Genomic DNA, 24629 nt, shown 5'->3' on the forward strand with positions numbered 1-24629 from the left:
CAGCTGGGACGAGGAGTGGCATCCTTTTGCTTTATCTCTTTTGGATTTCTTATGTTTTCAATGAGACCATTGTATGAGCTGGAGGAAGGATATGAGGTCCCATTTGGCTGTCATTGACATGTGAAAAGAGTGTGGCGGTGACAGCTGAAGAGATCAGGGGCCTGTAATTAGCTGAGAATGTAGGATAGCCTCTCAACCCTCTGTGTCAGACACAGACACACACACACACACACACACACATCCAAAAATGTAGGAGTAGCCACAGATAAAGATATAAAAGATAGATAAAAACACAACAAAAACCGCCAAGCCCTGTTTGCCTGTAGGTGAGTTATCCATTAGCCTTCGTGTGAGGTTTCACACTGACGCAAAGCTTCTCTGGGTGCTATAAATCTAGAAGTGTGAACCATGTGGTCTGGCCTGGGGTGGCCCACAAATAGAAAAAAATAATAAAAATTAAAAAAAAAAAAAAAAAAAAGCCCTGGAGTGCTCAGGGAGAGGTTTGGATGTAGAACTGAGACATTCATCCATGGGATACACAGGTGTGATAAGCCGACTGTGAATAACAGCCCAGTCTCATCACACCTCATAAATCACAACACTGCTGAATATGAAATGGATTAAATAGTGCCTTAACATGTTCTTTGGGTAGATATCATCCAGAAAACATTTAGGCCATGTTATTGCAGTTTAGCCACCCTCTTATTAGCAGAACACATTTACAGGCTGATTTTTGTCTTAATATGACACACTACCAAATGACACACAAAACTTCAATCACATTGGCACACAGCGGGAACGATGTGCATCATAAACCACTTAGGCACGGCTAAGACATTCTTCAAAACAGCGCCAAATTTATTACCATATCTAACTGTAATAGTAAAAATTAACTTAAAGGGTCAATTCAACCAAATTCTAAAAATCATACCTTTTTTACTCGAGTCTCTGTTTTGGTCTCCACCAACTCCCTAGGAAAAGATTTGGCTCTTTGGTAACTAAATGCTTCACTGTGTTCACTAGCTGTCTGCTATCTTTGTCGCTTGGTTGATGCAGATAGCATACAGTTTGTTTATCAGAGCTTCTTTGCTGAGAACAGGTGCTGCTGAGAGCGAACCATAACCCCGAAGATGTGGTCGGTAAAACCAAAACAATGAGCTGAAAGACGCTAAAAAACTTCATAAGGCTGAGTGCAACTGCTGGGTCAGATGACATTTCTCTATGGGTGTGTCATGACAAGTGACCCCATTCAAATAACACATAGTCATAAAAATATGAAAAGAGGCTAATGGGATTCTGTTTGTGGTGCTCACAAAATTGAGAAAAACCACATTTAACATTTCAACAACAGCAGACGGCATTCTTGTTACCCTGGAAGACTTTACTGTCAACAGCTTTCATGGGGACTATTTCTACTGTAGAAAGTAGTCTCCTCCGATACGTCCCCACCCCCCGAACCACAAATTGTTGTTTTTCCAATTTCTCTTTCCTCACAAGTTAAACAAAGGAGATACAACATGTTAATCAGTCAAATTTAGAGGTGTTGAAAGGTGTATCTTTTCACTTTAGACAGAGCCAGGCTTGCTTCCAGTCTTTATGCTAAGAGATAGATTGATATAGCAAGTAGAAGTATTTTAAAAAAAAAAAACCTTAAATATTCCTTTAAGAATGGATGAGAAATCCCCTCCACTGCTGCTTTAAAGAGATCTCAGCATTTTGGCTTGTAAAGGTAATAAAGCAGAGAGGTACATGTAAACCAAAAACAACATGGACCTCAATCCATGCTGTTATGCTATTATTCTCGGCTGCCCAAAGGGCCTCTTTCTGGAGGACAGTGTATATGTGTGTGAGTGTGTGTGGGGTCGAGGGGTACCAACAGACAAGTTACCTTGGTGATTAAGCTCCTCTTTTGAGCTTAAGGTGGGCCCTCTCTTTGAAACAGAGGATCTGGGCCTGTGTCAAAACCACCACAAGGGTCTCAGCGCTGATTCAAAAACCCACTGATGACAGTTGCTGTTGGGAGATGGGAAGAGCCATCCCGTTGCAGAGGACATAGACCTGCAAGACCCAGCTCTCCCATGGGAAACTGTGGAAGCTCCTCCTGGCCCCTCTGTGGCCTCCCTTACAACTGGTGCCTCTTCCATCACCCCTCCTGAGCTTTCCAATGAACCCTCTGATGTCCTGGAATCTGGGAAGGCACGGACATGGAGGACTTTTATCTCAGGTACTTACGTGTTATTAAATGCTAAGTCAGAAAAATTGAAGATTTCAGATATATCTGAGTTTTACTTACAACTTCAATGTTGATGTGACCGCTGTTTGTAAGTCAGAAACAATAACAATTACAATAGGTCTGATAAAAAGAAAATTGTACTCAAATCTGACAAAGACAGGAGACAAACGTTTCCTGAATTTGTCAAGACACAGCCTGTTCCAGCCATTCTAGCTCTGTGGCTAAGTGGATGGCAATTTTGGTCAGTTATTCAGTCCACCACTTTGGTCCAGATTGAAATACGAAAAATCCGAGTTGACTTTTTCTCTGGCGACATTTTTCTGGTTTTCAGTGAAATGTCTCCACAACATTTAGAACTGAACTTTGGAGCAGAAATTCCTGTCTCCCGCAGAGTGACCTTTCATAACGTTGGTGATCAGGTCAAAATTTCAGTTTGTCCAATACTTTGTTTCATGACCAAATACCTGCAAAACAAAATGACATTCCCAGCCTCAGCTGTAATTTGCGTTCAGGGCTAATTAACAAATGTTAGCATGCTAACATGCAAAACTCAGATGGTCGACAAGCTGAAAGAAAAATTACACTTGCTAAACATCAGCAAGTTAGCATTGTCATTGTGAGCATGTTAGCATGGTGAGGTTAGTGTGTAGCTCAAAGCACCGCTGAGCCACGGTTTTCTCTGGTTTCACGACATCTTCTCCACTGCTTTGTGTTTGTGCCAAGTTTGTCTCAACATCCACCGAACACAGCAGGAATCAGTGTACTACTGAACTGAACTTTGTTATCGACTCGATCATTCTTAAGCTCAGTTTTATTTTTTTTTCCAAATTTTCCAACACGTCAGGGTTTCAAATGACTTGTTTTGTTTCTACGTTTCCATATCTACATATAATCTACTTTGAATTTGAATGTTTTAGGCTAACATGCACAGAGAGACTGTGTGAAGAAAGATTCAGACATAGAAATGGACATACTACACAGGAAGAAAAACAGCGATGGAAGACAGATGGAGACAGACAGACATTGGGAGAGTACCAAAGGTTTCACCGGTCTGACCCGTTAGATGGTTGAGATGGAGGGACAAGGACGCCCTTTTTTTTTTCCATGAATCCGCTTTCTCATACCGAGTTACCGCGGCTCTCGTGGGAATCGGTTTCAGCTCGTCACAGACTGACTGTGAGATCTTACACACAACTCGGTCGCACAGCTGCAAACACGGGAGTGAACATGAGCCTCCATGAACGAGTTCCCATGCTGGAGAATTGATCAAGACGGGTGTACAACATTTGACATGTAAACATTAATGGACAGAACAGGGGGAATGCTTTCATTTGTGATCACACATCAGTCCTGTGTTTTCTGCTGTTTAATGAGACGCACCATCTTCATCTTCATCCACCAGTAACAAAACTCTCTGATGTGAATGCTGCGCCCCCTTGTGACAAAATTGTAGAGATGATAAATACAGAATGCCAAACTGTCACACCTTCCTTGGCCAATTTTGATTATTCAGAAGTAAAAACAAAACAGTTTTCAGTTGCTTATGACTTGATTTTATTTGGAATAAAAACGCCACATAAAAGATAAAAAAAAAAAAAGAATATTATTAGTTTTAATTCTGAGATTGGAAGGACACTGTCATGTAGTGAAATGCAAGTCAGACAAACAGTGTTGCATTTATGTGCATCCATAAAAAAATTATGACATTTTATGGCAATTATGGCAGGAATACAAGTGGAGTGACCTGCCTTGGAAAAAGTTTTTTACCTGCCACTGTTGATAAATATATTTTACAGCTTATTTAGTATTATTTCATTAATATTTTTAAAATCCCTGCACAAAAGCCAAAATGAATTTGACAGAACCTTTTACAATATAAGAGCAAAATCAACAAAATAAATTGCTTTTGAAGCTTAGAAAATATAGGTTCCATCATGTAATGTCTCGGATAAAAAATAATCTCGAGTAAAAAGTGCCAACGGTTGTATTGGCTGAGTGTCTTTCACCCTCTAGTGATAACAAATTGCTACTGAAGGAGCAGCGGGGAATGTGTCTCCACAGACTGGTCACATTACATGTGCTCTGGATGATTCTGCAGACAGGTGATGAACTCTTTCACCTCTTTGCCCTCGAAGCAGATGTGGTAGACTGCTGCAAACAAAGGAAACCTACAGGCAAGAAACAGATACTCAAGACCGCATTCACATAAACTCTCAACTGTCGGTATAATATTAGCCTTGAATATGCAGTATCGATCGGGCTATACTGTACGCCCACACGGGTGTTTTCACTTCGGGCTGATTAGACCTCTGCTCAGGTTGAACGCAGGCAGAGCTACGCTGAGAATCGCATACTGTCACAGTACTATACACAGCCGTAAGAACAAATAAGGTGTAGGTTATTTCACCCTGGCAGATTTGGATTCCAATGGACTTCGTCGTCTCCTCCTCTGCTTCGGGCTTCACTGTGCTGTCTATCAGCCCTAATTATAAAGCGTCACATAGGACACGGATGCAACAAAACTAAGAAGAGTGTGGCAATGTCAAGTCGAGCACAGTCCTCCTCGTCCAGTCTTGAGAAGAGGTCTAATCAGGTAACGTAAATGAAAACACCTGAGAGGACCATGGCTGTATCGTTGCAAACTATCCGAAATGCAGATGAATTCGTTCTTATTACTTTCGTTGGGGATGTATGGTGTTGTTAAAATTAATGTTCAAAAGCAGAGAAAAATATTAAATACATTTTTTTTTTTTTTTAAATCGTGGTTAATTATGTTGATCAAAATATCTAGGGACAAAAACCACATTACTACTCAGGACTATCCATGCAGAACAACACTGCATCCACTTTATTAGGTACACCTGTAGTCTACTTTAATGATGCCTGTGATGTTCAGTTTTTGTTATTAATGTGTTCATTTCTACGTTTAAACACTGACTTCATAGTTTGTACTGGTTTGCATCATGTGGAGGTCTTTTCTAATATTCCCCCCGGCTCATGTATGTGAATAAGGAGGAGGAAATATTAAAAAACACCTCTTAATATAATGTGGGCCAGTAAATACCACCTTTAATTATGACCTCGGAAATAATCATATGATTAAATTTACACATTTCTTTGTAAAGGTAGAATTTATGGCTGAGCTGTTGTGCCGAATTGCAACAAAATGATAACTTATTGTGACGGGTATTTATATAACAACATTTGATATCCAAAAAGACTTTGACATGGTTGAAAAACGTAATGCGGGAGGAGCAGTTTTACTTATTTATTTTTTGAAGCGGACTCACTTGTTGACCATCTCGTTCTTTTGTAGGATCTTGTAGACCTCAGTTGAAGTCTGTGGCCCCTGAAGCTTCTGGCCGTTGAGCATCTCTGCCTCCAGTTCGGCAATGGACTGAGGAACCAAACATACAGAAAATATTTTAAATGTTGTTTGGCGACACACTCATCTTCATCATCTTCATTTCCTTATCGCCAAGCACACCAGGTTTTTGAGCCGCCAATCATTCATTTGATGAACCCCAGTAAATGTATTGTTCCACAATTCCCCTGGTCAGCAAAAAGGGGTCAACCACTACTATCCCACAGATTAAACTTGAAAAAGTTGAAAAACTACGAATGACGCTTCGCATCTGATTCACCTTGGATGTTTTGACAAAGGCCTCGGCAACTTTTCGGTTTCGTCCTCCGTAGCAGGTGGTGATGAGGTCGGCCACGCCGCAGCTTTCCAGGAAGGTGGAGGAGCTTACTTGGCCTTTGCAGAACATTTTGGCGAAGGTGACCATTTCCATTAGACCCAGCCTGATCACCGCCGCTTTGGTGTTGTCGCCAAAACCGAGGCCGTCGCAGAATCCAGCACCTACTGCCACAATATTCTGGCAGGGCGTAAATCAACGGCTTAATGCAACATTCTGCCTCATTTCTAATGCAGAGAACTACTAAATATTCACAATATGTGGCTGTCTTTACCTTTAATGCTCCACACAGCTCCACCGTATCGCTCTCATCTACGACGGCGATGCGAAAGTTGGGAGTCTGGAGCAGCTCTTTGAAGATATGGCCGTTTGCCTCATTCTTTGCCCCTATATTGGAGGCAGTGTATTAAAAAGAAACAGGGAGGTAACACTGAGTTTCCTTTTCATTGCTTGACCACCACACTGAATCCTCCGCAGCATCAGTAAAATTTTGTGCCAATAGTAATAATTAAAATAAAAAAACAAAACAAAAAAACAGTGTCTGACCAATGGTGGTTTCACAGAACTGCTCGTCCGCCACCTCGCTAGCGATGTTGGCCCCCATCAGGACGCTGACGTCAATCTCTAGTTTTTCTCGGATGATGTCCGAGATGAGCTTCAGTCCATCTGGTCCTTCATCTATACCCTGGAAGACAATAACCAACAGAGAGTTTCTGAGTTTCTGTACTGCACTTAGTGCCATAACCTCTGGCCTGGATGGGGCGGTGGGACTGACAATAGACGCGCGTCAGAGTGGAGATTTTCTCCGCGTTGCTCAACTGCAACCTCCCGTCGTGCCGTTGCCACAGAGAAATATGAAGTAAGGTCAGGTGACAGTTTCCCCTTTTTTGCAGTCCGGAAATCTGACTTAAAAGAAAAGCACGGCGGGATCTTGCCTTGATGAGCGATATCCCGATGGTTCCCTCTGTGATGTGAGGCTTCATCTGATCACAGAGTTTGCCGATGAACTGGTGTGGGATCACGAAGACGAGGACCTTTGCTCCTTTGACGGCCTCTGTGATGTCTGGAACGGCAACCTGGAGAGGCATCAAAACAGGGCATGATTCATGGGGGAAAACCGTCTCTCTTTTTAAGCAATTTGTCTATTACGTAGCATTTCCTGCCATTAAATGGTTCTTTTCTGTAGTCAAAGTGAGTATAATTCATTCAACTCTTATAGTGCACCTAACTACACAGCAAAGGCAGATAAAGTAGATGACACACAAGACATTTGGATCAAAGTTAAGCTCTGTTATCAGTGTAAATGTCTTGCTGTACAATCACAGCATGTTTCAAGATTGCAGTGAATTGCATAACCTGTTTGACACAGAAGATGGGCTGTGTCAATAAAAGATTACGCTGCTTAACTGGGGCACATACCACATTCCTGGGCAGCTTGTGACCTGGGAGGTATTTGACATTTTCGTGCTCTGTATTAATGATCTCCGTCAGCTTCTTCCCATCAATCACTTCCTCATACACCCACATGTTCACCACCGGGTCGAAGCGGTTGGATGCCTTGACATTGCGCCCCACGATTTTGGCAATGGAGGAGCCCCTGGGGAAGAGTCAAGGACATGGCGTCAACACATGGTGTCGCAATAAACCTCGACAGGGATCACGGAGAGGGCTCACCGAATCCAAAACACCGCCCACAGACCTCCTGAAAACACCGCAGATGTAGAACCGCGGGGAACAGAAAATCGAGCATTTTTTTCATAGTCGGGCGTTGACTTTTGCATAAAGTTCAACAAAACTGAAAAAAAAAAATGTTACCGTGCAGGAAAATGGGGACCAAATAACGTACAGCATTCAGTTTGCAGTCTACAACCTCCCTATAGAGACAGACTCGCGCTGTAATGAATAACATATCGACCTAATGTTTGTACATGGCGGAGCAAAACTTTCCGTAGAGTTTTCGAGGTTCCTCGTTACTCGGCGGGACCTAAAACGCACCAGAGTAAACGGGGCTCCGTTGGTTTTTTTGTTTTTAATCTGAGCCGGTATAAAAGCCTCTGCGTGCTGCAGCCAAATTCCCCAGGTCGCTATTGAATGTCGGCCGCTGTCCAAAAGGGGAGGCGGGCTCGACCAACAACAACAACAACAGCTGGACGTTTTTAGTTTTCCAGCTTTTGGTGTGATGAGAAAAGTTACTGAGAGACACCGCGACGATCTCGTGTTGCCGGTGCGGCTCCTAAACCTGCTCAGCGACGCGTTTCTTCGCGTCGAGTTAAGCGTCGACCGCGCAGATCCGAGGGACATGAACTCAGGCGGCGGCGGCGGCGGCGGCGTCGCTGTTTACTGACGGATGCGTCGGAAGACACAGGCGGAGAGTTACCAGTTTCCCGAGCCCACGATGCAGACTTTCTTTCCAGGCATCCTTGAAGAGCGGCTAGTGGTTGGTCCTACTGCTCGGCAACACTGAAGATCCTCTTCTTCTGTGTTTTTTTTTTTTTTCTTTTCCCCCCAGCCGGTCTACGATAACTTCCTCATCCGCCCTTCAAAAGTCACCACTCGGTTCGACCCTCCCCTCGCTCGTCACGGTCACACCTTTATCCTCCAGAAAGCAGAAATCACATCAAAACAAAGTATCGCAGACGTCTTAACACACTTGCAACACTTCTTCTACTTCTCCTTCTTCCTTCTTCTTCTTCTTTTCCCCCCACTTTCACACGCGCTTCAAGGTTTACCCTTCCCCATCGGGCCTATAAGCCGAACGGGCGCGGTGAGTGCACGGAGAAGAACGGGGAAGCTCACGCATGGCGCATCAGTGGTTCGCCGGTCATGTATTATTAAATATTGACCGGAAATATGGGAACCCATATTGTCTCGACCAGCCCACATGGAGCCGGGCAGGGTACTTCATGACACTTCCGGTCGTGGTGGTGGTGGTGGGGTCCAAACAATGCTCACACTGAAGCGATCACAACAAAGCAGTCAGAATGTCATATTTGTTTATTTGTGTCCTTATTTACGTTTTATTGTTCCACTAAAATATTGCCAATATTCCTATAAAGGTACAACGTTAAAAAGTTAAAAAAAAAAATTAAAAAAAATTTTAAAATAAAATTGTTTGTCTTAGTGAAAGTTCGAGTCAAGTTTTTTTTTTTCTTTTTTTTCAAAATAATATCCGTTTTGAAGAGTGCAATCAAGGTGACATATTTTCTCCCATTTGCCACATACAGTACCAGTATGAACGGGTTGATATTTGCAGTTAAATTATCCTAGGTCAACATTTGCAAAAAGGTGTGTAAAATTAAAAAAAAAAAAAAAAAAAATTATATATTCAAAGCGTTACAGTCTTGACTGGAACTTTTATTAAGGCTACATTCACTCCCATTTATCACACATGAATAGATTAACATTTGCAATTAAATTACCCTATTCTAAAAAATATGTGAAAGTAAAAAACAAAAATCTTTTAGATATGACTTCGTATATTTGTGTGCTTATTTGATTGTTTATTAACTAAGATATTACCAGTAGCCACTAAGACAACAATGAAAAAAGAATAACATAAAAAAAAAATAGCTCAATTTCCAGTTAGTTCCACATTTATCCTACCATTTGTGACGAATTTGATGCTTTTTCGGTATCCTTTTTTTTTCTTTCTTTCTTTTTCTTGTTTTTGTTTTGTTTTGTAAGTAGAAGAAGCTGATTCGGTAAATTATTTATATGACTATTTTTTCTATTTTAGTTTTTTTTTTAATTATTAATCGAGCACAGAAGTCTGCTCTTGTGAGGGCGAGTCACATGACTGGTCTCCTGCCAAAGCAGTAAATATCACGCGAGCTAGCAGGCAGCACAGGCTAACTAGGTACTCCCAGGTATCAGCAGAGAAGACCATGTCTTATCAGCCCTTATTAACTTAGCCAGTTAACAATCCAGCATCTGTAGGGTGTGTGGTGCGTTTCGATAAGCGATGAACCGACAGTCTTTCTCTTTATTATAAAGGCGGCTCGTAACTCTTGTATCAAATCTGTGGTGACTTAGCTTACCTAGCTTCCAAGGGTAGCCTAGCGCTAGCAAGCCTGAGTTAGCGTCTAAGGGTGCTTTCCTTGCTAGTGACTATGCAAGCGGAAACCACAGCTTTAAGAATCACGGAAAACGAAGGCAAGCTGGATGTATTTCCCCAGAACAGGACCCCAAGCTCGGGGAGAGCAAGTGCCAAAAGCTGGCAGTATAGGTGGGTGGCTGTTTATCCAGCTAACGATCAAACATTTATGCTAGTTTGCAGATTGAAGGCGTATTTTGTGTGTCCACAGTGAGTCACAAGCGGAATTAATGTGATATTTACGTATCGTTAAGTTTTTATAAGTGGTGTGTCATCATGTGTTCGGACTTTCCAATCACTGACTAATTTGATCATAAGTTTATGATTAAATTAGCTTTCTAATCAGACAGGTAACAGTTACATCATCTTGCCCTTTGAGCAAATCTGTCACCATTCGAAGCTCTGTGATTTATTTGTGCTTTTACCTGTGTATTTTTATGGGTGTGTACTCGGTCCTATTATTTAACAAGCGCTCTTTATCTCATTTTGTGTCTTTACAGTGACCACATGGAGAATATTGATGGCTACTTGATGAAATACACCAACCTGGTGACAGGGTGGCAATACAGGTGACTTTTCAAACCTGTGTTTGATATAATGTCAACCTAAAATGTATGTAAGGGTAAGAAGAGGGAACTGTCTTATCTGAATTTGCCAGCCACTCCCAACTAAATTCATTATTTTAATCCAGACTAATCCACCGTTCATGTAATGCCATGGTGATTTATACAGCAGAGAGACATTGTCCTTGTGGCTGCTGTTTTCAGGTTCTTTGTCTTAAACAATGAGGCGGGCTTGCTGGAGTACTTTGTGAATGAGCAGTCACGGCACCAGAAGCCCCGCGGCATGCTCCCCCTGGCAGGGGCCGTCATCTCCCCCAGTGACGAGGACTCGCATACCTTTACTGTCAACGCCATCAGCGGGGAGCAGTACAAGCTCAGGGGTGGGTACCTGTCCTTAACACACACACCCACTTCTTGACATTTATGTCTTGACATAATTATCTCTCAGACCACAGTGCATCATGTAAACTTGTTGTTTCCGCCCTTCACAGTTGAGGTAATGTGCCCCTATTTTAGCTTCATTCCCCCCTTATCGTTGCCTCCAGGCCTACTCTCATCACCATCCATCAGGTTCATACAGTATTGATCTGGATGTTTTCCATTATCTGCTGCCAGTGAGGCAGAATCACACAGGAACTGATGCTGAGTAAGATCCTCCTAGAGTGACTGTAACAAGGTTTTGCATTCTTGTTTTTGTTTTGTTTTGTAAGTAGAAGAAGCTGATTCGGTAAATTATTTATATGACTATTTTTTCTATTTTAGTTTTTTTTTTAATTATTAATCGAGCACAGAAGTCTGCTCTTGTGAGGGCGAGTCACATGACTGGTCTCCTGCCAAAGCAGTAAATATCACGCGAGCTAGCAGGCAGCACAGGCTAACTAGGTACTCCCAGGTATCAGCAGAGAAGACCATGTCTTATCAGCCCGTATTAACTTAGCCAGTTAACAATCCAGCATCTGTAGGGTGTGTGGTGCGTTTCGATAAGCGATGAACCGACAGTCTTTCTCTTTATTATAAAGGCGGCTCGTAACTCTTGAATCAAATCTGTGGTGACTTAGCTTACCTAGCTTCCAAGGGTAGCCTAGCGCTAGCAAGCCTGAGTTAGCGTCTAAGGGTGCTTTCCTTGCTAGTCACTATGCAAGCGGAAACCACAGCTTTAAGAATCACGGAAAACGAAGGCAAGCTGGATGTATTTCCCCAGAACAGGACCCCAAGCTCGGGGAGAGCAAGTGCCAAAAGCTGGCAGTATAGGTGGGTGGCTGTTTATCCAGCTAACGATCAAACATTTATGCTAGTTTGCAGATTGAAGGCGTATTTTGTGTGTCCACAGTGAGTCACAAGCGGAATTAATGTGATATTTACGTATCGTTAAGTTTTTATAAGTGGTGTGTCATCATGTGTTCGGACTTTCCAATCACTGACTAATTTGATCATAAGTTTATGATTAAATTAGCTTTCTAATCAGACAGGTAACAGTTACATCATCTTGCCCTTTGAGCAAATCTGTCACCATTCGAAGCTCTGTGATTTATTTGTGCTTTTACCTGTGTATTTTTATGGGTGTGTACTCGGTCCTATTATGTAACAAGCGCTCTTTATCTCATTTTGTGTCTTTACAGTGACCACATGGAGAATATTGATGGCTACTTGATGAAATACACCAACCTGGTGACAGGGTGGCAATACAGGTGACTTTTCAAACCTGTGTTTGATATAATGTCAACCTAAAATGTATGTAAGGGTAAGAAGAGGGAACTGTCTTATCCGAATTTGCCAGCCACTCCCAACCAAATTCATTATTTTAATCCAGACTAATCCACCGTTCATGTAATGCCATGGTGATTTATACAGCAGAGAGACATTGTCCTTGTGGCTGCTGTTTTCAGGTTCTTTGTCTTAAACAATGAGGCGGGCTTGCTGGAGTACTTTGTGAATGAGCAGTCACGGCACCAGAAGCCCCGCGGCATGCTCCCCCTGGCAGGGGCCGTCATCTCCCCCAGTGACGAGGACTCGCATACCTTTACTGTCAACGCCATCAGCGGGGAGCAGTACAAGCTCAGGGGTGGGTACCTGTCCTTAACACACACACCCATTTCTTGACATTTATGTCTTGACATAATTATCTCTCAGACCACAGTGCATCATGTAAACTTGTTGTTTCCGCCCTTCACAGTTGAGGTAATGTGCCCCTATTTTAGCTTCATTCCCCCCTTATCGTTGCCTCCAGGCCTACTCTCATCACCATCCATCAGGTTCATACAGTATTGATCTGGATGTTTTCCATTATCTGCTGCCAGTGAGGCAGAATCACACAGGAACTGATGCTGAGTAAGATCCTCCTAGAGTGACTGTAACAAGGTTTTGCATTCTTGTTTTTCTTTTATGTGTGTCTCTCAGCCACTGATGCAAAAGAGAGGCAGCACTGGGTGAGCAGACTGCAGATCTGCACACAACACCACACAGAGGCCATGGGAAAGGTAAGACAGTATGTGTGGCGTGCACATGAGGGCAAATTGACAGAGCTACATGTTGATGTTTGCACATATATGTACATTGCTGCAGTCCTTTTCTTTGATTTTTTTTTAATACTGCTATACTGTATTTTAAACTTAATATGTGATGACCCAAATAAACATGTGACTCTTGCACAGCTGGGCAGTTTTCACTTTCTTACTGTCCTTTCTCACATGCCAAAGGAGCAATTAAACAATGTAAAATATTCATGCTTATGTAAAGATGTATCAGTTTTTACCCTGTGTGGAAGCACACTAATCACTAGTATTGATCTGGATATTGATCTGCATAATAATACAGTCTAACCTCTTTTAATGGTCTTGAGATACATTAAACTCCCCAAGGTGATCGCTGTAGCAGTGGCTTGACATCGTTAGCAGCTAAATTTAAAATTTGTAAAAATAAATAAATAAATAAAAGAAAAAAAAAAATTTAAACTGATAAGATGGTTCTTATGGCAGATGTATGCAATGTAACTGTAACCTTGATATTTGCTTGTCGGTAATTTGCACCTTTTGCAAATTGCATTTCATTTCTTTATTGCACATTCTGCCTCATTTCTTAATGGTGCATTTGTCTCCATCTTTCTACTCTTATAGTAAGAACAAGTCACCTAAGAAGACTGAGCTAAACCATAAATATTGTCTAACAACATATAACCTTTTTTGAAATGTAATTCCACATTGTTCAGAGTAATCCCCCACCCAAGTCCCGGAGCTACTCTATGGCATCTCAAGGCAGCGGCAGCTCACCGATGTCCCTGCGCCGGCCCAGCCAAAACCCTGCCTCCTTATTCGGCTGGTCGCAGGTCCACAAGGGCTCGTCGCTCTACTCCAGCAAAAGGTCCCTGCTGCCTGACCACCTAATGGACGCCAGAGAGGTACCGAAAGCCAGGGACACACTGCTAGCAGGCTAGGTTGATTCACAGATGTGTTGATGTTGCTGACAGGAACGATTATTTTGCTCAGACTCTGTGTTTGTAGTTACATCTGTTAACATATCATTACACTTCCTGTGACCCACCGCACTCATTACAGTTTACATGTAGCGAGCACAAGAGCACAAGATGGACACAGGCAAAACTAAATTATGGACATTAAGGACAAGTTTTTATTGTGCTGTTTGGCAGAAATCTAGGTTACAAGTGAAATCAAGAAAAAATGCAGTGAGATCTTGATCTGTCTGTGGCAGGTTTGATGTATCTATTATGCAACCAAGCTGTAGCCAGAAGCATCTTCAAAACTTCTGCCATGCTGGATGGCTAAAAATCCACATCCTATCCCTGTTGCCATAGATACCTATAATCTACAAAAATTAGATAAAATGAGATGATAAATTTATGGTCAGTCATCATAATGTGTGGAGAAGAATTAGACAAGCATAAGGCTGGCAGTCTAAACACTACACTCTGTTTCATTAAACTTTAGTGCAATGTGACGGAGCCACAGTGAAATTTTAATCTCCTAAACGGCTTCTTAAAAGTATAAACTACAAGAGTATGTTCCTATAAGACATGCAGTTGTAAAGGTAAAATATTTAGGACTTGTTTATAGTAAGGCTTTAGTTGATTTAGATTTGTTTAGTCATGAATTCTCATCTTCACTTTGACCCATTTAGGTGATGGAGATTGTCCACAAGAGAGTGCTGTTGTCTTTCTCTTAACATTGGTAGACAAAGCAGCACAGTTGGGATTAGTCTCGCTTCTTGTTCTCTGTGGATTTGGTTTTTCTCTCGACCCTTAATCAGAACATGGAGGTTAATTCAAGGGATCTGATTTTCAGTTTTTGAGCTGAGCTATGAATAAAGATCCCTATTCTAGCTAACAGTTTTAGAATTGGAGATGTAAGTTAATGTAAAGTTATGTTTTGTTAAAATGCTGCCCCATTTGTTTGATATTACTAGTACAGTTCCCCAGATATTTGAGTTTTTAGTAGGATGGGAAAAGTAGAAGGCTAAGGGGGTATGTTGTTAATGTTTATATGAATGCTAATGCCTTAAAACATGGATGTTGTGCATACATAAAAATGGAAGCTAAGTTAAAAGATCTCAGTTACTTCAAACAAAATCCAAAATTGTACCTGCACGGATAAAGTTACAGTTCTGAGAGAAGTGGCAATTTTGACACCCCCCCCCCCCCCACCATCCTCATGATCCCCCTCCAGATGATGAGCCAGGCCCAGGGCCAGCACAGAGACCTGATCCAGAGTATTGAGGGCTTACCCGCAGCCCCCAGCCTCTCCCCTCTAGACCAGGATCTGTTGATGCTCAAGGCTACTTCCATGGCTACCATGAACTGCCTCAAAGAGTGCCTGCATATCCTACACCTACAGCAGGTGGCCAGACAGAGAGGCTCCCTGGGAGGTAAGTGGAGGGCTGCTTCTGCGTAGATTGTCTGTCTGGATGTGGTGGCTGTTGCCTTATCTCGATCTGTTGTACATTTGCTGGTTACTGCAACAACCAAGTAAATGTGTGCCTAACCACTTATTTTTCAGAAGTATTTCTGCTATTAGACTGTGATTATTAAGTGTCTTTGTCTAAGCCGCTTCTGGGCTATGACATTCAAGCAGTCCTTACAACAAACGCACCCAATCTAGATGAACAGTTTGGGTTGGCTGAACAGTGGAATTATTTTGCATTATTGATAAGGAACCGTACCTATTCTTACCACCTGTCTCGAAGGTAATTAGATCGCAGATGGTTTAAAATATCCATCTGTAACACTTTTGAGGACAGCGTCACTGTGACAAACATGTAGTAGCGTGTTAGAGAGCACCCAAAGTGCAGTGTCTGACTTGCTGATATCTCGACCCTCTCTATGCAGGTTGATTTGAAATGGGAAGATGTCCAGGTAATGTCCCACTTTTTAACAGCAGATCTCATTACACAATGTATATTTCACTAGGCCAGACTCATTGCAACAGCCAATCAGATTAAGTTGTCTGACGACGCACAAGATGAATTTGAATGAGATCTACCCACCTCTGAACATACATAAAGAAAATGCCCAGGCCATACCGAGAGGCGTTAGCCAATCAGAGGATGAGGATGTTTCCCGTCGGTGGAGCCAAAGTATCCTGATACTCAGCTCGTTGGACGGCTTTGGTTACACTCGTTCAGGCTAGGGCAGCTGTGCGAGCAATAGCCATCTGTCCAGTCAGCAGCCAGGCAGTTGTGGGAAGTTGTGTGCGTGTGCAGCTGTGAGAGTCGGACAGCCTTAGGAGGGAGGGGGGGTAGTACCATGAGTAACATTGAACCTGCCACTGTGCACTCCCCGTCCTCGGCAGGACCGACCATCGAGTGGCTGGAGCCCAAGCTGCCTGACCTCCTGAAGAACGGCAGCAGCTCCCTGGGTAGCTTCACAACAGGGGAGGGCCCGTTGGAGGGGAGCCGACTGGAGCTGAGCAGCCCCGAGTCCTGCAGCTTCTCTGGGGTAAGACCAAGGAAATGACCCCCTCTCCCCCAGAAAGCAGCTACAATCTCTACCAGAAAAAGCTGTTCTAACCTGTTTATCAGTATGTTGTTTTGACATAATTGATTTCCCTTAATGTAACTATGAACCCTTCAGTTTCCATTTTCAGCTTTTTTTAAGAATTGCGTAAGCAATTACGCACAACACAAACAATCACTTACTTTCATGTCTATGGAATCGTTCAAGCAGATTGTTGAATAAATCCTATTCCCCTCCCCTCCCCTCCCTCAGGAACAGGAAGACATAGATGCGGAGGATGAGGTGGAGGACTCCTTCACAGACAAGGAGGAGGACCTAGGTGCTGTGGAGGAGGAACGCAGCGTCATCCTACACCTGCTGTCCCAGCTGAAGCTGGGCATGGACCTCACGCGGGTAGGTCGAGTTCCATGTGCTGCCAAGCAACAAAACGAGTCCCCTTCACTTCCAACTCTTCACACAGTTTGTGTAAATAGGTCTTTGAGAGGATTAATATGTAATATGCCACCCTGAGGTATGAAATTGAAGGCATCCACATTATCCTTCACTGCTCTAGGGTTTCGTCCAGTTTGTATTTGGCCAAAAACGACAGTTGTGACTAGGATTGTTTGTTCTTCCTCACTCACTGTTATGGTTTTATTTTTTTCATTTGTGACTTGCTCACTTTGCATGTTTTCTCTTTCCCACCACGTTTACCTGTTTGTCACTTTGAAATGAAAACCCTTTTTGTTTTTTGTTTTTTTGGCTTTATTTTTAATTTTCTATCGTGTTTAGTTTAGTTTATTCATTTATTTAACAGGGACCATGCACAATACAACTGTTGGGTCAGAGTCAGCTATTTAGCTAATTTACACGTGGTCCCCGGGCAGGAAGATGTTAAAAACAATACAGTACAATACAGAAAATACCAACAATTAAAAGTAATAGAATTAGCAAAATCTACATACAGTACATCATAAATAAAACAACATCATACAAAGTACATTGCATAGTCTCCATATTGGAAAACAGTTGGTTGAATACGAAGGTTTAAATCAGTGGTCACATGATTGGTTTGTCTTGAGCCATGTTTAAGTGTTGTTTTTAAAAATACGGAAGCTTGTGCATTCTCTGATATGGGTGGGAATTGAGTTCCATTTTTCCTGCTGCTCTGGCTGAAAATGCTGATTGTCAGAAAGCAGTTTTCCTAAGGTTAGCCAAGCAGTCACCTGTGACTGATGCCCTGGTCTCCCTAGCATTGTCCCTGCAGAATGACACACATTGTTTACGTGGAGGTGGCGCAAGGTCGTGAATTCATTTAGACATCAGGCGCATATCTGCAAAAAAAAGAAAACTGTCAAAAAATGTTTTAAAAAAAATGGATTGTCACTTGAAAGCTCAGGATAAACTGATGTTTTGGAGATTTTTTTTTTTTTTTCTGGACAGTGACAATAGTTATCTTTCTTATCTAATTTTTTCTTTTTTTTCTCACAACATTTTCTGTATATTTCTTCATTTTTGTCAACTGATTGGGAGGAAAGGCAAAACATACATTTTGAATTAGTTCTACATCAGTTTATTTCTGTGAGTTTAATGTAATTTACTGAATTGGATCAAGTGAGTCAATGTCAACAAAACCTTCCTATACATAGCTGTGTGTTGATCAGGGAACCTACATCCATGCGTATCTGTAGAGCCAGCCAGTGGTATGATGTAGTTGACAGCTACTACATTGAAAGTCAACCTAAGTCAAATACTAGAACAGTTATCTGGCGGAGCCATTGGCTTACAAAAAACAAAATGGAAAGAAGAATTGGGGAACAGAGTTATTATCTTGCAATTCCTGCATCCTTTGTCATTCCAACTAAAAAAAAAACAAACAACATTGGGCCCATATTTATTTGGACGTCCTTCCCAGGTGGTCCTCCCAACCTTCATTCTAGAGAAGCAGTCTCTGCTGGAGATGTACGCCGACTTCATGTCACACCCAGACCTCTTTGTGGCCATCACCGACGGCAGCAGCCCAGAGGACCGCATGGTCCGGTTTGTGGAGTACTACCTCACCTCCTTCCACGAAGGCCGCAAGGGCGCCATCGCCAAGAAGCCCTACAACCCCATCATCGGTGAGACCTTCCACTGCTCCTGGAAGGTACCCAAGGGACCAGAGGCCTCCAAAGAGCCCTCAGAGGGATGCGCCGACCCGGCCGCCTCCCAGGACTCCTACCAAGTGCGCTTTGTGGCAGAGCAGGTGTCCCATCACCCCCCTGTGTCTGGGTTTTACGCTGAATGCCAGGAGAGGCGGATGTGCGTCAACACGCATGTCTGGACCAAAAGCAAGTTCATGGGGATGTCCATTGGAGTATCCATGATAGGTGAAGGTAAGCCAATATAGTGTTAGCAATGCATGCAACAAGAATAGCAGGGCCATCAGAAACATTTTTAACTGATACAAAGTTGGTATGGGGGTTTGGGGCAAAAATGAGGTGCCTCCCACTTCTCTCTGCCTCATTCTCCAGGCGAGTGGCTATGGGTAAATGAAATAATAGACCTCCATTTATGGGTCGGATCGTTTTCAATTAATCTCCTGTGATGTGCAAAACGTGAAGCAATGGCAGATTTTGACATTAAATAAAAGCTTTTAGTAATTAATGATCTTTATTGTCGACTGTTTGCAATTATAAGGAATTGCAACAACAAGAACAAAACTTGACGTATGTCTTTCCAGAAACTCTTTCCAGTATCTCTCTCAGGAACAGCATCTGCCATCCCACCACAATGGAAAATAGCTAGTTATGTGCTACTTAATTAGGGCAGAAATCCAACCAAACGATCTAGTAAGGAGATAATTATAAATCAATAACTGTAAAAATAAAATATTTGGCTCAAAGAAAATACATCTGGTAAATTTATTGGCGTTGTTTTGCAGTTTCCACCTAATAAATCCGTCTGAATTATTTTTCCAGGTTGTCTGTATTTGCTGGAGCATGATGAAGAGTACACCTTCACGCTGCCCTGTGCTTATGCGCGCTCCATCCCCACTGTTCCCTGGGTGGAGCTGGGCGGCAAAGTCAACATCACCTGCGCCAAGTCAGGCTACTCAGCAGTCATCACTTTCCAGACTAAACCCTTTTATGGTGGCAAACTACACAAGTAATTCCCTCCTGCGCTATAAGTTTGTGTTGATGTTTGTCCCCAACAGTTCTGTTCTTCCATTGTCGTCTGATTGTCTCATATTTCAGGTCTTAAATGCAAATTTCTAAGAAATCTGTGTTTCATCATTTTCTTGTAAGCAGCCTCGTGAAATTACACGGAGTGTAGTGTGCTTCTGCTCATTCGGATTTGCTGTCCCAAATGTAGGGTAACAGCGGAGGTCAAGCACAACCCCACCAATGCGGTGGTGTGTCGTGTGCAGGGCGAGTGGAACGGTGTTTTGGAGTTCAGCTACACCAGCGGAGAGACGAGGGTGGTAGACGTCACCAAGCTGCCTGTAACGAGGAAGCGCGTTCGGCCAATTGAGAATCAGGGACCAACTGAATCCAGGTCAGAAGAAGTGGACCTCTACACTGTGGGAGGAATCACACTTGAAGTTCAATTTCTTTGGCCTCAGTCATTGTGGCGGGATTCTGTTTTGTGCTTTCTTAGTGTAGTGATATACCGTTAAAAGCTTGTTATTTAGACAGGCCTTAATAACATGCCGATCTATGAGTTTTAACATGGTGAAAGTGGGCAGAAATCCAGTTTCATTACATCCTCTGGTCCTCATACCAGTTAAAAACGCACAACACTAAAAGCTTGTTAGTTGCTTCTGTGTCTGATTCACTTTTATGTTTTTGGGTTGTTGTTTTTTTTTTTTTTGTGATTCAGGCGTCTGTGGCAGCATGTGACAGAGTCCTTGCGGCAGAAGGATATCGACAAAGCCACAGAGCACAAGAGGATTCTCGAGGAGAGGCAGCGGACAGAGGAGAGGCACCGGGCTGAGACTGAAACAGCTTGGAGGACCAGGTACTTTGACAGAGAGGTGAGCAAGATGAACCCTAACATGTTTTACATGGTGCTACCTGATTTATTTCACCATCGTGAAGATTTGACTACACAGCAGACACCATTTTTAACATTTTTACAGAGAAAAAATGTCAACAAAGGGGTTGAGTTACATTCCTAACCGGAAGACAATAATGAGGAAGCACATTTTGGACAAACAGTCTGCGAAAGGTCATCTGTGCTGACTCTAAATAAATTCATTCTGAATCACCTTCAGAATAATCTCTGTCCCCAGTTGAAGCTTCTCCCCTTCAGAGTGTTCTCACCTTGCATCAAGCTAATTTTAAATTTCCTAAGAATCTGGATCCTTTTAATGCACAACACTTTTTCTTGTGTCTTACACAAAAAAGTCTAATTTGTGTCCTAAATGCCAAAAAGTAAAAAGCGCCCCATTATTTTTTTTTTGGTTTATTAAATGAATTATAAATCCTCGGCTAGAAAACCAGAATATATTGACCATAGTTTTCTCTCCTCCTCCAGGGTGAAGGCTGGATTTATCACAAACCACTTTGGAAAAACTCTGCATTCAAATCCTAGTTTCTTCAGTCTGTATCTTGGATGTTGATATTGTAGATTCAGGAATGTGTGTGTGTGCGTGCGTGTGTGTGCGTGCGTGTGTGTGTGTGTGTGTGTGTGGCTGAGCTTTGTGTTTTATATGACCTGCACTGAAACGATGGCTGCACGACGTACAGATGAATGCATTATGGGGGAGAAGGACAGAGAGACAGCATGACGGAGGGTGTTGGCGAATCTCGCTCATGATGTTCACAAAGCCTCGAAGTACATGCTTTTGTACTGCTGATCAGTTTTGGTTTGTTTTTTTTGTTTGTTTGTTTTTTTTACAATCCAATGTATTGAAAACATATTGGTGTACAGGTAATGGTACTCTTATTTACACAGCCTTAAGATAGTCGGATGAATGATACTCTAATTTTGGGTTCTGCTGATCAACCTGGTTCTTTTCTTTTCTTTTTTCTTTTTTTTAAGCTGTGGAATCAAACAACGGGGAAGTGACTTTTGAGGGGTTTCTTCCTGAAATAAGATAAAGAAAACCTAAATAATTGGAAAATTAGTGCAGTGAAGCTGTTGTCAATTTAATTCTGTGTGTTTCAATGTAAAGTTGCTGTGATCATTTAAGCTAAACCCAAAATACTAAATCCAATACTAAACTAGAAGCCACTTTCACTGTGATTGAGTATATTTAGTCTCACACAATATTCTGATCCGAGAGGAGCTAAACTTCTTGCTGCTCCCTTTCCCGCGTTTCCAGTCTTTATGCTAAGATAAGCTAACTGGCCACCGGCTGTTGCTTCATATTGAAAGGATAGACGTGAGAGAGGTATCGATCCGCTCATCTGATCTTCATCAAGAAAGTGTAATTCGCAAAATCTCGACTGATTCCTTTTAAAGGGGCACCCCAGCAATTTAGTAATGCGTTGTCATAAAGTTGGCAGACTTGCAGAACACACAGTTTTTTTTGTTTTGTTTTTTTTAAATGGTCAAAATCAAAACAGTTCCTAGAATGGGTTAAGCTCCAAGAACACCAGAGCCTGCGATTCCCATCATGCAGCTCTTTAGCATTCTTCATCAGACCTGGCCGTTTCTTTAAATTTGAAAAAACCAAAGCCCAAGTCAAGATAACCCATGTTATTACCTCAAGTTATTGTTTCAGACTTGACAAAGGTCACCCGGAGCCACAGAAGACATCGAACAGTAACAAATCCCCCATTAGGCTTTGATTGGTTTATTATCAGATTATTGTCTGCATTTAGATTATATAGTACGTATTGATTTGAAGTCATGCAAGTTATCCCTAAATTATTATTTGTTTACTTGTTGTTTGATGCTATTAAAATTGATATATTGAATAAGTCACAATGCTGGAAAGGCATGTCCCAGACTAGCTGACAAATCACCAAATTTTAAATAATCAAATGACTGAGTCACATGTGAATGCCCCTAAAGTTTACTACCCCAATATTCATGTCTCTCTCCTTTTAGTTTTGGGGCTATGCAGTGAATGGAAGAATTCCCACATGCATGATAGCAAAGTGTCTGTTCACATTCATTACAGAGAGTATACTACTCCTTTGTCTGCATTACTTAAATTTCTAAATGTCTGCTGTAAAAGCTTTTAACCAAATTTGCTTGTTTTGTAATGCAAATAAATATTTTCTTTGAATGTGTGATTATCCCCCCATCTTGCGCTTTAATTGCTCTAATTTTTAGAGCCACGTTTTTGTATAGAATGTTAACATTTCTTGTTCCATCTCTGTTTGTGTTATTTTCTTTTCTTTTGGAGGTAATTCTTATCTACTATACCGCGATGTACATTTAACAAACCTAAAGCTAAATTTTAGTTTCGCACTTTCAAAGCACCCCAGTATCAAGTAAGAACAGTTTCTAATACTGTACAGAAAGAGGAAATCCACCCTGCCATTGATAAGCTACCCCCTCTAAGTCTCGGTGCCTTATGCAAACTCTTTCTGTGTGTGTCTTCCAGCTGAGGAGCACAGCATTTTCATCAGTTATTTACCTGACCCTTGCAAATGGCAGATGGCAGATGTATAATTTTGTGTGTGCGTGTTTGATTTTTTTTTTTTTTTGTCTTTTCTTTTAAAGAATCAGTGCTTGATGTTTGGAGAAGTCGACTGAGCACTTTTATTCCAGGTTTTGACATTTTTCTTGGTTTTGAATTCTACTGGTTGTCTTTCTGACCTATGAAATGCACTGACATTGAAGGAAACCTGGTGTTGTAGAAAAATGGACGTGTGATAATAATAATCCAATAAATTGCGTATCATTGTATACTGTTACAAGTTTTGTTTTCTACCAAGTTAACCCTCTCTCTTACTTGTTCCTCTACCCTTTTGCATCATTGAAAATGTGAAACATGTTTTGCAAAGTACAAAAAGAAAAAAAAGATCCTGTGGATCATTGGCTGTTTGTATGAAACGTACACCAACGCAAGTCTACAAAACAGCTGGGCTTCTGGTGCCTAAAATGCGTATGTAAAACATATAAAGCTGATAGTGTGTACATAATGGGACCGACGGATTTGAAAGCACCCCACTTCGTTTTTCTTTACATGACAAGAGTCTCACCACCGAGCTCATCCATCACCATTTGACGTCTGCAGGGGCAAGTGGTCCGAAGCCCGAGTAAACAAAGGTAAATGTGGGCAAGGAGGATCTGCAACACTCAACAGAAACCAAGCAAAGCTTGAATAGGAACCAGTTAGTTGGAATTCTGATGTTAAAATGAGCATATGTCATCAGTCATCAACGCTATCACCACTCGCTGTGCACCGGCACTGAGGAATGGCATCAGTACATAGTAGTCTCTATGTGAAATAATAATAATAATGAAGGTGACCAGAATTTGCTTGGAGAACACAAACAGGGACTTGACCACTGAGCGACTTCCAGGTTTTTAGTCTCATGAGACTTAAAAACTCAAAAAATTAATGACAGATGCCCTCTCTTAAGTATAATACCATGGCAAATCCATGTTGAAAATCTTTGAAGTAAGGGGCTGTGTTGTATGAAAGTCAGGTCGGTGCTAAAAACAAATACGTTGTCTCCATCCCTTTGCAAGGGCAACCACGTTTCCAGTCTTGGAAACTCAAATCGAGCCCATCGCTCCCCCCCGGGCTGTCCTGGATTTGGATCGCGCTTCCCTCAAGGCTCCTTAGGTGTCACGGTATGTGTCTCATAAATTTTTACATATTAAGTCTAACCAAATCACATTATCTCTAGAGCACATGTAAAAACAAAATTGCTGTATAAATTTTCAAAGACAAAGCTATAAAAGCAGAGGTGTTGACACTACACTGTCTGTTCAAAGTGAAATCCCAGGAAACACCATCACCAGCAGATGGCGCCAGAGAGCGTGATGCTGACAAAACTGATGAAAATGATGAATTTGCCCTTTAACCAATGCTGAGTACAAATTGCTAGGTTTTTTTCCTTTTTCTTATTTCTTTGTTGAATAAGAAGTGTCATTCTTGAGGTATGGTTGTAGGCTTGTTATCACTGGTTATTGTCCAGTATTATTGTGGAAG

General features: G+C 41.9%; 2 protein-coding genes across 4 annotated transcripts; one reads left to right on the plus strand and one right to left on the minus strand.

Annotated features, from left to right (window-relative positions):
• Window positions 1-3775: 3775 nt before the first annotated feature.
• On the minus strand, window positions 3776-8812 carry LOC120798254 (glycerol-3-phosphate dehydrogenase [NAD(+)], cytoplasmic-like). Of its 2 annotated transcripts, none has more exons than XM_040142412.1 (8): window positions 8309-8812; window positions 7351-7528; window positions 6867-7007; window positions 6478-6616; window positions 6206-6318; window positions 5878-6111; window positions 5524-5630; window positions 3776-4401 (listed from the first exon to the last, which is right to left on the minus strand). In XM_040142412.1, exons 1-8 carry the CDS (start codon window positions 8347-8349, stop codon window positions 4305-4307), a joined length of 1050 nt encoding a protein of 349 aa, XP_039998346.1. In that variant the 5' UTR covers window positions 8350-8812; the 3' UTR covers window positions 3776-4304. The 2 variants fall into 2 exon arrangements, with proteins under 2 accessions (XP_039998346.1, XP_039998347.1); XM_040142413.1 differs by lacking the exon at window positions 8309-8812 and adding an exon at window positions 7747-7861.
• A 1093-nt stretch (window positions 8813-9905) lies between these two features.
• osbpl11 (oxysterol binding protein-like 11) lies at window positions 9906-21190 on the plus strand. 2 transcript variants are annotated; one of them, XM_040142573.1, is made up of 13 exons: window positions 9906-10156; window positions 10525-10593; window positions 10792-10967; window positions 12985-13064; window positions 13793-13981; window positions 15264-15462; window positions 16386-16531; window positions 16802-16942; window positions 18444-18903; window positions 19489-19675; window positions 19883-20065; window positions 20390-20543; window positions 21047-21190. In XM_040142573.1, the coding sequence occupies exons 1-13, from the start codon at window positions 10041-10043 to the stop codon at window positions 21101-21103; spliced, it is 2157 nt and encodes a 718-aa protein (XP_039998507.1). In that variant the 5' UTR covers window positions 9906-10040; the 3' UTR covers window positions 21104-21190. The 2 variants fall into 2 exon arrangements, with proteins under 2 accessions (XP_039998507.1, XP_039998506.1); XM_040142572.1 differs by lacking the exons at window positions 9906-10156; window positions 10525-10593; window positions 10792-10967 and adding exons at window positions 11411-11838; window positions 12207-12275; window positions 12474-12649.
• The last annotated feature ends 3439 nt before the right edge of the window (window positions 21191-24629 follow it).

Source organism: Xiphias gladius, chromosome 13 (genome assembly GCF_016859285.1).
Source record: "Xiphias gladius isolate SHS-SW01 ecotype Sanya breed wild chromosome 13, ASM1685928v1, whole genome shotgun sequence".
Taxonomy (NCBI): domain Eukaryota; kingdom Metazoa; phylum Chordata; class Actinopteri; order Istiophoriformes; family Xiphiidae; genus Xiphias; species Xiphias gladius.